We start from the raw sequence: 13638 nt of genomic DNA, 5'->3' as shown, positions 1-13638 counted from the left end.
TGGAGAGATGGATGCTGAAAGGTCAAAAAATGGGAACACGCAGAAAAGTCATTAATAAACATTTTCAAAATGAAGGAAGTCACGTGCATCACTACTCCCTAAGAACTCAGGTTCAGAAGAGCATCATCCATCCAGAAATTTGGGGAGGGGGGGGATCAAATAAAGATGTATTTTCTTTATTCTAAAGTTACCTTTGTTAAAAAAGAAAACCCGCACAGCCGTAGTGAAGGTCATTTAAGTCCCTTCCCGCTTATAAAGGTTCTCCTCCAAGGACAGTCTTGAGGAGGCAGGACCCAGCCTTCTCCTTCACAGGTGGAAGAAAGGAAGCTGTCAATTCCCTTTCATTGTAATTAACACGTTCCAGGTGAGAAGAAAGACCACCACACCTGTAGGCTGCAATTTTCCCTGCTAGGTGACTGTCCCAGGTGGCCAGCTTAGTTCGCTCATGCCATATTGGTTAACCCTTCACCTCCAGCACCAGGGTCCTTTCCACTTGGTTGTCAGGCTCCCTGCAGACGGGTGACAACCACCTGCCCCACAGAGACTAAATGCCAGAGCCCCTAAAACCACATCCTCACCCCAGTTTCTCTCTGCACCAACTGACTCTTCACCAGGATGCCACAGGGTTCTAAAAACACCAGTCAGATCACATCATCGCCATCCTCATGGTCTCCAGGGACTCTTCCGAGACACAGTGGCCTATCTTGTGGGTCAAGTCTGCAGGTGTTCAAGGCCTTCCTCAAGGTGGCTTCACACCTCACTCACCTCTCTCACTGTGTCCTGTCACCTCCTCCATACCCACCCATCTATCTCCCCACAGCTATTCCCTCATCCTGGGGGGCCCCAGCCATATCGCTCAAGGCTGAGGTGAAAGCTGTGTCTTCCTCCAGCAGTTGACACCACTGCCTTTGCATTCATTCCCATGCACATCATCTTTACGTCCATTTCATGCTTACTGAAACCCATGTGGCCTTTTTCCAAGTTTTTGGTTTAAGTCTGTGTTCCCCACTGCAATGAAAATTTCCCAAGGGCAAGGATCCTATATTGTTCATATTTCCCAGAGGGCCTAGTTCAACCAGCATTTGCTATGTGCCCATAGCAGCTTTCAACATCTATGCAGAGGCGTTCCTCCTGGCCACCACCCAGGGCACAGTCCCTAGTGGTAATCTCACCTCATCTCCAACTTCCTTCTGTGCAGCACAGGGTACACCAGGCCACCCACCTAAGGCAGGGCAAGGCTGCTGCTGCTTGTCTCCCAGCCCACGGCCTCTGAAGCAGGTAACATTACAGGCTGCTACAGCCATTCTTCCCTCCCCCACCCTGCCCCGCCCCCATTCCTTGCTGGGATATCATGATTTAAATAAGAACTAAATATTTAGTCTTTATCTACTCTTACAGAGCTCCTAAAACCCTTGGAATTTCCTAAGCGATGAGAGAGATAAAGGTATCTCTTCTTACGTTAATGAGATGACTTTTGGACTGCACAGAACGATGAGGACTGGTTACCAGTGGAGCCAACCACATGGTTAGAGGGTTGGACCTTTCAGTCCTACCCCTGAGCTCCAGGAAGGGGAGAGGGGCTGAAGGTTGAGTTCAGTCACTAATGGCCAATGATTGAATCAGTCAGGGCTAGGTAATGAAGCCTCACCCCAAAATAACTGAATTTGAAGAGCTCCCAGGTAGGTGAGCACATAGAGGTTCTGGGGGAGGGGCGCACTGGCACAGGACATGGGAGCTCTGCACCCTTGCCCCACATACCTGCCCCATGGATCTCTCCCATCTGGCTGTTCCTGAGTTAAATACTTTCATAATCCTTTTAGTATGTTAAATGTTTCTCCGAGTTCTGTGAGTCACTCTAGCAAATCAGTCCAATGAGGGGATCATGGGAACCTCTGATTCACAGCCAGTCAGCCAGAAGCACGGGTGAGGACATGGACCTTGAGTGGTGTCTGAAGTGAGGGGAGAGGGCGGTCTTGTGCCCTGAACCCTGACCCTGTGGAGTCTCAGGACAGAGTTGAATTGAAGGACACCCAACTGGTGTCAGAATTTCTTGGATGTGGAGGGGTTTTCCCACACGGAAATGGAATTGGGAGAATTATTACTATCAGTCCTACTTCTATCTGGATGCCCACCCTCTCTCCAGTGGGACTAGAAGAGTGCCCCAGCTCCATTCAGTGGAGCCCTCTGTGTTCCCTCTACAGATGACTGGCTGAGCCATGGGCCCCTGGTACAGTTCAGGCCAGTGCCATGTCAGAGGCCTTCTGCTGGGGACTTCCAGGAAAGTTCTCTCTTCTTCTGCTGGGTGTGTCCCCATCTGCATAAGACCTGGGGGGTGCAAGGGCAGCTGTTGTTGACCTGTGGGAATGTCTAGCCTCAGGACACCCTGGCACACTGAAGATGGCAGAGCAGGAGAACGGGGGTCATGATGATGCCAGTGCTGAATTAGTCAAGCCTGGGGCACTTCTCGACTCCTGGGATTATGACATAAAGCCTTCACTCACAACAGAAAGAATCCTAACTAATAGTCTTCCATAAATCAAATGCATTAATAACAATAACAGCAATAACAGTGCGTTTTTATAATCTGCCAGGCACATGCTAAGCCCAGGACAGTTATTATTCACCTAATCCCTTGGGCAACCCTATGTGCAAACATCATGATCCTCGACCAAGGCTCACAGGCACTGGAGGACAGGCCCGAGCTAGTAAGCAGAGAGCTAGGACTCGTACCCATGCTGCCCACCTTTAACAAATTGTGTTCTCCATCTCATTATTGCATGCCCTCAAGTCCCTAGTGCTCTCCCTTCACAGCCTCCTGGCACATACCACTTACAACTGTGACTTTTCAGACAGAGAGCCCAGACTGCTGAATGATCCAGCCCTCACCATATAACCTCGCACCCCAGAGACTGAAAATACAGGTCAGAGGTAGCAAAGCAAGTCAGTGGCAGAGTCAAGGCTGTAAGAACTCAAGCCCCTCGTCCCCCAGAAAGACACCCTTTCCACAAAGGTGGAACCAAGCCCCAGGGCTTCAGACAGACCCAGCTCCAGGGCCTGGAATACAAAAGGCCAGCTCAGGAAGATCCGTACTCACCAGCTGGGTTGACTTGTGCTTCTCTGGGTCAGCGCTGCCCTCCCCCCGCTGCAGGGATACACTTCTGTGCTTTGTGGCTGCCTCTCTTTCCCTCGTCACCACCTGGAACAGCTCATCCTGGACCTTGGCCTGCTCCTGTTTATACCTGTGCCAGAAGAGAGGTGGAGGGAAGCAGATGCAGATGGCCTGACTGGCAGAAGGTAGCCAAGAAAAGGTTTGCATACTCACTGCTGCTGGCAGGGGATGGGGATCTGTGGGCCAGGGGATCTCTGAGGCCAGCGGGAGAGGCTCAGGCATCAGTGATAGTTCTCAAGGCAAGGGGATACAGTGAAACACTCTCAGGCAGGACAATACAGATTAGGAACAAAAGGAGACCTGACCACCAGATGAGGAATCAGACAGCCATATGCCAAATGAGAGACTCTCGGGGCACAGGTTTGATCCCGGACTAGCCACTCCTACACAGTGGGCAGACAGGGTGGGAAGCCCCACATTCTTCTGCCTCCACTTGAAAGCTGGAATACTTTAGGCGACAGCAGTCTTTTATTTGGAACATTTAACTCTTCATCCTGAATGTATTCCTACCCTCTGACCTATTTCTGGGCATTCTGCCTAGTAAAGTAATCCTAAAGACAGAGAAAGGTTATTAGTACCAAGATGCTCTTACAAGAATTATTTATTATAGTGTAGAAAAACGCAAACAACTTAAATGTCCAACATCAAGGTCAAGTTAAAGAACATATGGTACAATTGTGCAATGGTATATTATGTCATCATTAGACCAATATACTCTTAGATTTGTCAGCAGCCTGAATCTAAAAATTGAGGACCAATAAAAAACACTTTTAGAAATAAAAATGTTTATAAACAGGTGTAACAAATGGAAAATAACCATAAAACTATGTGAAAAAAAAAGATATAAAATTATATGTAACTTGGAAAAAATAATTCTGAACTAGGGGAAAGAAGACATTTGACAGAAACACTCCAAAATATTAACAGGGATTATTCTGAATCTATGGGTGATTTTTTCATTTTATGTATTTCCCAAGTCTTTCATTAGCATGTGTTAGTTGAACATTTTTTAAATATTTAGAAATAAAAAGAAAAAAAAAAGTTTCAGGTTAGTTATTCTTGGAGAGGCCTCCTAGGATCAGAAAGGGGAAATTCTTAGAATGTGGGCTTCAATCCATGACTATGAACACACCAGGCTCGGTTGACCTAATGGAGGGAGCCACCCCACTGTGGCTGACACTGGGCCCCCTAAGCTATCACACTTGGTCCTCTGTTACAGAGGCCAGTGTCCTAAAGGGTAGAGAGAAAGTCAGTCAATGACAACAACAGTTAACATTCACTGAGAACTCTCCCGGGTGCTCGGCTTAAGTGCTCCCTGCACATTAACATGTTTCATCAGACAGTACCCCCAACAAAGAGGTACTCCAGCTATGCCCTTCTCAGAGGCCTAGAGTAACGCAGTGATTTTCCAGAGTCATGTAACTAGTTTGGGGCACAATCAGGAAGCACACTGCATTCTGAGGGTCTCTGTGCCTCAGGGGACATGTCACAGGTCCCTGTTCAGAGGTGTGGCCAGCTCTCTGTGGGCGTGGCCTGTGCCAATGGGAAGTCACCAACACTCTGGAGCCAGTCCATCTAGGCAACTAGTTAGAATTGTGAGGGCTCTTTCTCTTCTTCGTATCTCTAGAAATATGCCAGCATGCATACACAGACACAAAAGGTCCAGCCACTCGGATACTTAGTCCTAGCTTTTTAAAGTGAATTTTTGGGGGGATGGGGTAACTGGGTGATGAGCTGAGCACTGGGTGTTCTATGCAACTATGAGCCACTAAACTCTACCTCTGAATAATACTCTATATATAATATACTAATAATATAGTATATTATAATAATATAGTATACTAATAATATACTCTATGTTGATTGAATTTAAATAAAATTTTTTAAAAAGGAAAAGAAATTTTAAAAATAAAGTGAATTTTTAAGAACATCAGCAGTCAACCCTCCCAGGCCACTTTTGATGTTTCTTCATATTTAAACTAGGACCAGTGCCACTTAGACTGTAGGATTCTTATGCAATCTCAATAAGACAAAATAAGTGAGACAAACCCTTGGGTCTTCAGGCAAGGAGGAGGTACCTGGTGAGGAGAGAGCGTTCAGTCAGAGCACAGGACTGGGGTGAGTGGACACTCGGTCTTACCTCTTGAGGAAATCCTCCTCTACCCCGGAGGACTGCCGGCCACCACAGTACTCAGACCTGGGCGGTTTGGAGTCTACAAAGGGACGAGAAGAAAAGGCCAATCAGCAGCACCCTAAGATCCACGAAGGCATGGAGGTCATTAGGAAAGGGATCAGGAGTGCACCCCCTGGATGGATGTGCCCCACGGACAGACACAGACACATCGTTGATCCAGCCAGTCTCGAGAGGCGCAGCCCAAAGGCCTGTCTGCTCCCTCACTCTGCGCCAGGACTGCTCACTGCATGGGGCAGGCAGCAGGCACAGTCACTTGAGTGCAGTGTTTCCAATCCATCACTCCTCACTCTACAATTACTTGGAATCTAGGTCATCTCCCAAACACAGGCCTGGAAGAGCTGAGGGAACCCACTGCTCTGCTTCATGCTCAAAGACAACCTCCAGGGTCTCTATTTTGGCAGCGGGGGTGGGGGTAGGGAGGCTCCTTAAATGTTTCCCTTAGGAGACCATTCTATAGATTTCTAACCCTGAATGTGGCAAACGCCTCGTATTAATGACATTTATCTATCACTTGACCTGCATCACCTTTAATATTACTGGGCTCTTAAGTTGTTATAGGGCCTACCTTTTAACGGCCATGAACTTGGTGATTTCCAAGCAAACCCAGTCCACTCATCTCTCCACCACTTGGTGACACTGAAGTTTTTGCTACTCCCCTCTCCTCACAGCTTTCACCCTTCCTGAACCACCTTCTGGCCAAAGCTCAACACTTTCTGTGGCCTTGGCTAATTGTCCTCCCCCTCCATCACAGGTTTCTAAAGCAGCAGCATCTAGGACTGCACAAAAAACCCGCAGAAGAACCAGGCTTTGTGAGAGAACATGTGAGGATTTGCTATTCCACTGCCAAGACCTTTTAAAGTGTGTTGAACTTAGAGGCTCTGGCACTCAACCCTTCAGGGAAGCACTTCCAAAAGTAATCATCCTATGTTTCTTGCTTTCAGGCCAGCTCTCACAGGAGGATGGGCACACCGGTGCTCTACCCGGCGAGGAGGGCACACCTAAGTGCTCCTGGGTAGCATGCCAGGTTCTCAGATGGGAATAAAAAATAGTAAACTATTAGCAAAGTGGAGACTCTCATCACATGTTTGCAACCATTTGTACACATTTTCTATTGAGTTGTCAAAGATCTCTAAGAACTCTATATATTAGGACTGTTAATATTCTGTCATGTTAGAGTTCCCTAGTTTATCATTCATCCTTCATTTATTTTTTTTCTAAATTGTCTAATTCCTTAGAGTTACCATTTCCCATTTTTCTTCTTAATTTAGGGTTTCTTGATGGAGTTGATGGAGTGCTTAGAAAGTCTACTTATTGTACTTATATGTACTATTATTGTACTCTTATGGCTTCAATTCATACATTTAAATCTTTTAATTCTTCTGACATTTATTTTGAGGCATGGTGTGACATAAGGATTTAATTTTAACTTCTTTTTCTAATCTTGTTCCATCACTAAAATGAAAGCAAACACCAATTTTAAAAGTAAAAATATCTTAAAATTAGTCAACTTCAAGACAGCCCATTTATGCTGACTATTCTTCAACATTCAGAAACTCAAACTCACAATCATTTAAACAGCAAAATACTTTGTTATAACTAAAACCAAATGACAAATGAACCACCATTCTTGCTCCTTAAACTGCTGAAACCTACCAAAACTGAGACCAGTGCTTCTTTCATCTTCTGAAGCTGACGCTGACGTGCGCATGTTAGATTTTGGCCTTCTTTGCTTACCTCATCATTTTCTCCCTCTCAGCAGTTAATCCAGTTTATTCAAGTGTACTGGGTTAAGTTAGAGCCCTCTTCAACCTCCCCCCTCCCCCCCACCCCGCCAACTGCTAGAGATATCCTGAGGAGACACCCCTTTTATAAAGGACAAGAGCGTCTAGTGAGGGTTTCAAGAATCTCATTTGCCCCCTCAATGATAGATATTCAAAAAGATCTCAGGGTGGGTCCAAACCAGGTACCAATTTGCTCGAATGCTCAGGAAGCCCTGAGGCAGACAATAAGGAGGCAAGCCCGTAGTGGGAATGGCTAGAGCCCCAGGCTGTTAAGGATACAGGCAGAGCTCTCTGGCCCCTGTGCAGAGGTCTGTAACCTGGCCTCTGAGCACTGCCCCAAGAGCTCCCCTTTCCTTGTACTTTGTACTCCAGAGACAGCAAATCACTTCCAGGGCCCCACACAAGCCAGGCTGTGCCACCCCTCTGGACCTATACTTACGCTGTTCACCATGCCTGAACTGCCCATCTACCATTGCTCTATCTTTCGAAATCCAATTTAAACATCATCTCTCCTTGAAGCCCCTCCCTAAAACAACAAGTCACTCCTCTGTGCTACCCTGGCCATGGGAACGCTCATAGTGCTGCCTCATCATGATGCATGTAACCTACAGGGCTATACATCTGGTTCCTTAACTAGAGCCATGTGTGCCGTAAGGGGGGCATTCCTGTCTACACACCACCATGCACCAGCACGAGGCACTTGTCCTGATCCCTGGCCAGCAGTCAGTAAACGCTGAGTGGATGGGGTATCTTCTACAGTCTTACAAACTAACAAGGAAGATTGGCAGAAAACACAAGTTGCAGGTGATAAATAAGACTCTGATTCTCATAAAGAGGTATTTATTGAATAGATTAACAGCTGCCCCAAAGACTGTCCTTATTTGTAATATCTTAATATTTCTGTACCTTATATCCCTTTTTAAATTGTTTCATTCCTTTGTGTTTGCTGAAAGTTGTCATTTGGAGAAAAGCACAAATTTCTTAATTTGTCATGGACCCCACAGAGGAGGGAACAAATGAGCTCTGAGGTTGCAGGAGAGGAACCCCTGAAAGGTACGGGGTGGCAGGCCTTGATAGAAGCCCAGGGTGGGGGTACCTGGGTGGCACAGCGGTTAAGCATCTGCCTTCGGCTCAGGGCGTGATCCCGGCGTTGTGGGATCGAGCCCCACATCAGGCTCCTCCGTTATGAGCCTGCTTCTTCCTCTCCCACTCCCCCTGCTTGTGTTCCCTCTCTCGCTGGCTGTCTCTCTCTCCGTCTAATAAATAAATAAATAAAACCTTAAAAAAAAAAAAAAAAGAAGCCCAGGGTGAACTGTCCCAGGAGTCAGGTCAGGACCACCTGACATGAGCACTCGGTTCGAGGTGCTGAGGTCAATGCTCAAGTCATCAACTCAATTCCCTTAAGCTGGCCCAATTCACATAAATCCCTATCACTCTTTGAACCATACCGAACAGTAATGACAATGCATCTCTTAGGGATCCTTAACAGCAACTTCCCACCTGAGTTACCAAGCCCTTTCGCCTCATTTGTTACATACGGAGAAACTGAAACAGTGAGGGAAACCAGTCTGGCCCCAGTCACAGGCACTCTGACTAAATGTGCTGCTTGCATCAGAGCAGACAGCGTCTGTCATGCACGAAAGCCACACTCTTCTGAAAAGCAGTCATCAGAAAGGAGTTGCTTACATCATCCAGGGACAAAAAGGAGCCACATTAGCTGTCAGCTCTGTTCTGACAGGAAGGCTGCTTGTCATTCCTTTCGCACCCCACTATCGCCCTCCACAGAATCCCTGCAAGCCACCATACCTTTCTCTGGGCCTTTAGAGGTGCCAAATGTAGAAGGTGGATGAGCAGGAGAGGAAGCAGGCTGCCCCGCTTGGCAAGACTGGCTGGAATCCTTCATGCGGTTAACCACATTTTCAGACAGCTAAGAGAAGAATTGAGGGATGGGAAGAGAGGGACAGAGAAAAAGTTATATCACAGAAACATCTGGAAATGAAGATGCCCCTTTTTATCCATGCCCCCTGTTGGCTGAACACGCCACTTCCTACAGACCAACTTCAATAATATAATTCTACCCAAAAACCTCTCAAGGTGGCCCAATGCCTCGCAGATTAGTGCCAAAGCCCTGTCTGGATTCTAGGCTGACCACAGCATGACCCTGCTGGCTCTCCAGCAGTTTCCTTTTTTTTTTTAAAAGATTTATTTATTTATTTATTTATTTATTTATTTATTTGACAGAGAGAGAGACAGCCAGCGAGAGAGGGAACACAAGCAGGGGGAGTGGGAGAGGAAGAAGCAGGCTCCCAGTGGAGGAGCCTGATGTGGGGCTCGATCCCAGAACGCCGGGATCACGCCCTGAGCCGAAGGCAGACGCTTAACGACTGCACCGCCCAGGCGCCCCATCCAGCAGTTTCCTAATGCTCCCTGCACACACCCTGCACTCCGTGGAATCACTTTCCTCACCTCCTCTGCATCCATCATGCTGCTCCTTGGCCGAGAACCACCAGCTGCCATCCAACCCCGGGACATCTCCACCTGTCCAAAGCGTCCCCTTCCTTTGAGGGCATCCCTGACAGCACCCAAGGTAAGCACCAATCCTCCCCTTCCTTTTCACTCCCATCATAACACAAGTGTGCTCTTAGGGAAGTACCATACATCCTAGCTGCCTCATCCTAAGGATCTGCAAACACCTCAAAGGCCGGGATGACCTCTCACTCCTCTCTGTATATCCCCAGTGCCACACACAGAGTAGACATCACAACACTGCTTGACTCATTCCACCACAGTTCCCCTAATGAAGACTGGATAACTAACACTTTCATTCATTTCAGAGGAAGTGAAATAGGCATGAGGGTGTCATAAAACAGTTTACTGAAATGAAATAGCAAGCTAGGGATAAACCCAGAGTAAAAACCCTTAAGAGTTCACTTCAGTAAATATTTATTAAGTACCTAATATGTGTAAGGCATCATAAAGCACAGTTGAGGGGAAAACGTTAAAAATGACTTTAAGACAAAAGCCATGAGCAGCAACTCCACTTTCAGGTATCCAGCCGAGAAAAGTGCTCCCACATGTACACAGCAGATATGGAGTAGCAAAAAAAAAAAAAAAAAAAAGGAGAAAACATAAATATGCAACAATAAGAAACTGGTTGAAGAAATGATGGTATACACCCTTCTATGAAATATGATGGAGCCATTAAGAAAGAATGAGGTAAAACATGTACGACTGACATGGAAGGGTGTATGGGATATCCTCCTGATGTTTAAAGTCAATGAACTCTTTGTACAGCCCGATTTTGTAAAAAGAGATATGCCGTTGTAGAAACGCAGACATACAGACATAAATGTCAGTACGCGCATATGTACACATTCACAAATGTGGCCGTGCATTTGAATTCTCCACCTATATGCGTGTACACAAACACACGTATCTGGTCAGAAGTGAACATCTATGAGGCTACAGAGGAAACACCATGGTTACAGCCTGCAAGTGGGGTCCCGGGCAGCCGCGGCAGGACTTTCACTTTGGGCACTTCTGTGTTGTGACTGTTTAGCATGAACATTTTTTAGCAACAAAAGATTACATAATAACTGAGTCCCTCTAGTATTTCAAATACCGAATTAACGACACAGGACAAGAGAAGATCAAGCGTACACAGCAGTGGTAAAGAACTGGGAATCCAGAGTAAGCCTGTATATCCACATTCAATTGACTGACAAGGGGCCAAGACAATTTAATGGGGGAAAGAACCCTCATTTGTTCTCTTCAACGAGTGATGTTGGTACAGCTGGATTTTAATATGCAAAAGAAGGACGTTCAACAGTTACCTCACGCTATACAAAAATTAACTCAAAACGGATCAGAGACCTAAATGTAAGAGCTAAGACAATATAATGGTAAATAAAAGAAAATATAGAGGTACGTCTTTATGACCTTGGCTTTGGCAGTGGATTTGTAGATATGACACCAAAAGCACAAGCAACCAAAGAAAATTAGATATTTTGGACTTCCATCAAAATTAAAAAGCTTTATGTACCAAAAGACACAATAAAGCAAGTGAAAAGCCAACCTACAAAATGAGAGAAAATATTTGCAAATCATACATGTGACAAGGGTTACGAAGAATTCCCACAACTCAATAATACAAAGAAAAATAACCAAATTTTAAAAATGAGCAAAAAAAAATCTGAACAGATATTTCTCCAAGAAAGATATACAAATGGCCAATACGCAAATGAAAAGATGCTCGATATCATTACTATCATTACTCATTAGAGAAATGCAAATTCAAACCACAATGAGATAGATACCACTTCATACCCACTAGGAAGGTTATAATCAAGTCAGATAATAACAATGTTGGCAAGGATATGGAGAAATCAGAACCCTCATACATTGCTGATGGCAATATGAAGTTCCACCGCCACTGTGGAAAACAGTCTGGAAGTTCCTCAAAATGTTAAGCAGAGAGTTACCATTTGATCCAGCAATTCCAGTATCTACTCAAGAGAAATGAATATATATATCCACACAAAAATTCGTACATGAATGCTCTCTTATCAGCATTATCCATAATAGCCAAAAAGTGGGAAGAACCCAAATGTTCATCAAATGACAAATGGGTAAGTAAAATGTGGTCTATCTACACAATGGAACATTATTTGGCTGTAAAAAAGAACGAGGTACTGATACATGTTACCAAATGCATGAACCTGAAACCATTATGCTAAGGGAAATAAGCCAGACACAAAAGGCAACACGTTGTATGATTCCACTTTGAAATGTCCAGAACAGGCAAACTTCTAAAGACAAAAAGTAGGTTAGTGGTTGCCTTGGGCTTGGTGAAAAATGTTCTAAAAATGATTGTGATGATAGTTACATATCCCTGCGAAAATTCTAAAAACCACTGACTTATACACTTTAAATGGGTAAGTTGTATATTATGTGAATCATAGCTCAACAAAACAGCTACAAATAAGAAGAGAGAACCAAGGACCAAAATGAGCAGTCCAGACAGGATGTCACTCAACAAAAGCAGGGCATCCCACAAAAGGTACGCCTGTGTGGGTTCCTAAGGGTGGGAGCAGGACTGGACAGAACAGATGCTACAGTGTACTGGGGGGGGGGATGTCTCACACAGCACAGGGCAGGGCACTGAGAAAAGAGGCACAGTGAGAGAGCAGGGTGCCTGCAGCCCAAACTCATTTTGGAAGGTGTGGGTTATAAAGGTGCATCTGGATGAAGCCGGTACTGAGAGAAGCTTTGAAGTCAGGCAGAAGGGCTCCAACAATTGCAGGGCATTGCTGAAAGTTTCAGAGCAGGCAAGAACACAGGCTGTGTTCTTAGAGGATGACTCAGGAGTGCTACAGGGAGCACGTAGAATGGGCAGCAGGATCTTGGTCATGAAGTGACAAGGGCCTGCGGCACCAGCAACAGCGGTGGTGGCATGGAATGGGAGGCTTTTCCTGGCGCTGCCTCAGTAAGGAACAAAGGAGAGTGCAGAGTTAAGAAAAAGGAGTTTTGGTCTGTAGTTAGTGGGACAACTTGAGAACGCCAGGAAAAGGGAAATCAAGAAGAGACTATTTTGAAAGAGCAGCAAATGAGCTGGACTGTAGATATAAAATCTCAGATGAGAACAGGGAAAGAGCCCCTATGAGCCCGTTGGCTCCCTCCTATGACGGCCGCAGCAACTAAGACCTGAAATGAGTCAGTACTGGAACGCGGAGGGGTAGCTCCACGGCGCAGCATGTCCATTTCTTGCTCAAATTAGCCGCACAGAGGGCCAAGGTGGGACACCAGGTTGGATGTGGGGCGACAGCACGGCTGAGGTGGAATGCTCTTCCAGGCGGTGGGGACATGGACCTGGCACTCAACAATGAACTCAGGCTGCAGGGAAAGAAGATTTGGGTGTCCCAATGGTGTGCTGGAGCCAGCTCAGAAGAGCTGATTTTAAAATTTTCAGCAATTTTGCAAGCTGGTTGACTTCATGACAGTAGCCTGAAATTGGCCATGATGGGGAGCATTTCCACCACAGAAACGGGCAAATACTACACATCAGGGCCCTTTCTTGAGCAGAGATCTGGTTCTTAAACTTTTACCAGCACACCACGGGGCATCGCTTCCCTCCTCCCTTCATCTGCAAGTGGACTCAGTGAGATGTGCCAGTCCTCTGAGGGACGGGGGTGGGGGGCATGTGTCCTGAGGGAAGACAGCACTGGGTGGTCCTAGAATCCATATGGGTGTGGGTGAAGCATCAATGACACGTGTGATGTGCATGAAAGAGCAGCCATGCTGGTAATGCCCCAATCCCTGCTGTGGAAAAGGGTCATGTGATCAGGAAGAGCGTGCACTGCACACAGAGAGAGGACCGTCATAGTGCAGCCACATGGGGACCAGAGGAAAGCCTGGCCAAGGGAACCCACTTTCCTTCATCAAGTATCTGCTTATTAAGTATCCATTGTGTGACAGCAATGTTCTAGAAACAGTGG

At 46.1% G+C, this 13638-nt stretch overlaps 1 protein-coding gene across 2 annotated transcripts in view; it reads right to left on the bottom strand.

Annotated features, from left to right (window-relative positions):
- The window catches only part of CHCHD6 (coiled-coil-helix-coiled-coil-helix domain containing 6), a 242514-nt gene that overhangs the window by 210559 nt on the left and 18317 nt on the right, over positions 1–13638 (bottom strand). For both annotated transcript variants that reach the window (XM_040628357.1, XM_040628358.1), the window contains exons 2-4: positions 8951–9071; positions 5310–5382; positions 3095–3239 (exon numbers count right to left, since the gene is read on the bottom strand). In XM_040628357.1, coding sequence (XP_040484291.1) covers positions 3095–3239; positions 5310–5382; positions 8951–9071 — 339 coding nt within the window. The remainder of the gene's footprint in view (positions 1–3094; positions 3240–5309; positions 5383–8950; positions 9072–13638) is intronic.

The sequence above is a fragment of the Ursus maritimus genome, unplaced genomic scaffold, assembly GCF_017311325.1.
Source record: "Ursus maritimus isolate PB19 unplaced genomic scaffold, ASM1731132v1 scaffold_14, whole genome shotgun sequence".
Taxonomy (NCBI): domain Eukaryota; kingdom Metazoa; phylum Chordata; class Mammalia; order Carnivora; family Ursidae; genus Ursus; species Ursus maritimus.
Note: the sequence above shows the minus strand (reverse complement) of the source record. Positions and strands in the feature narration are given on the sequence as shown.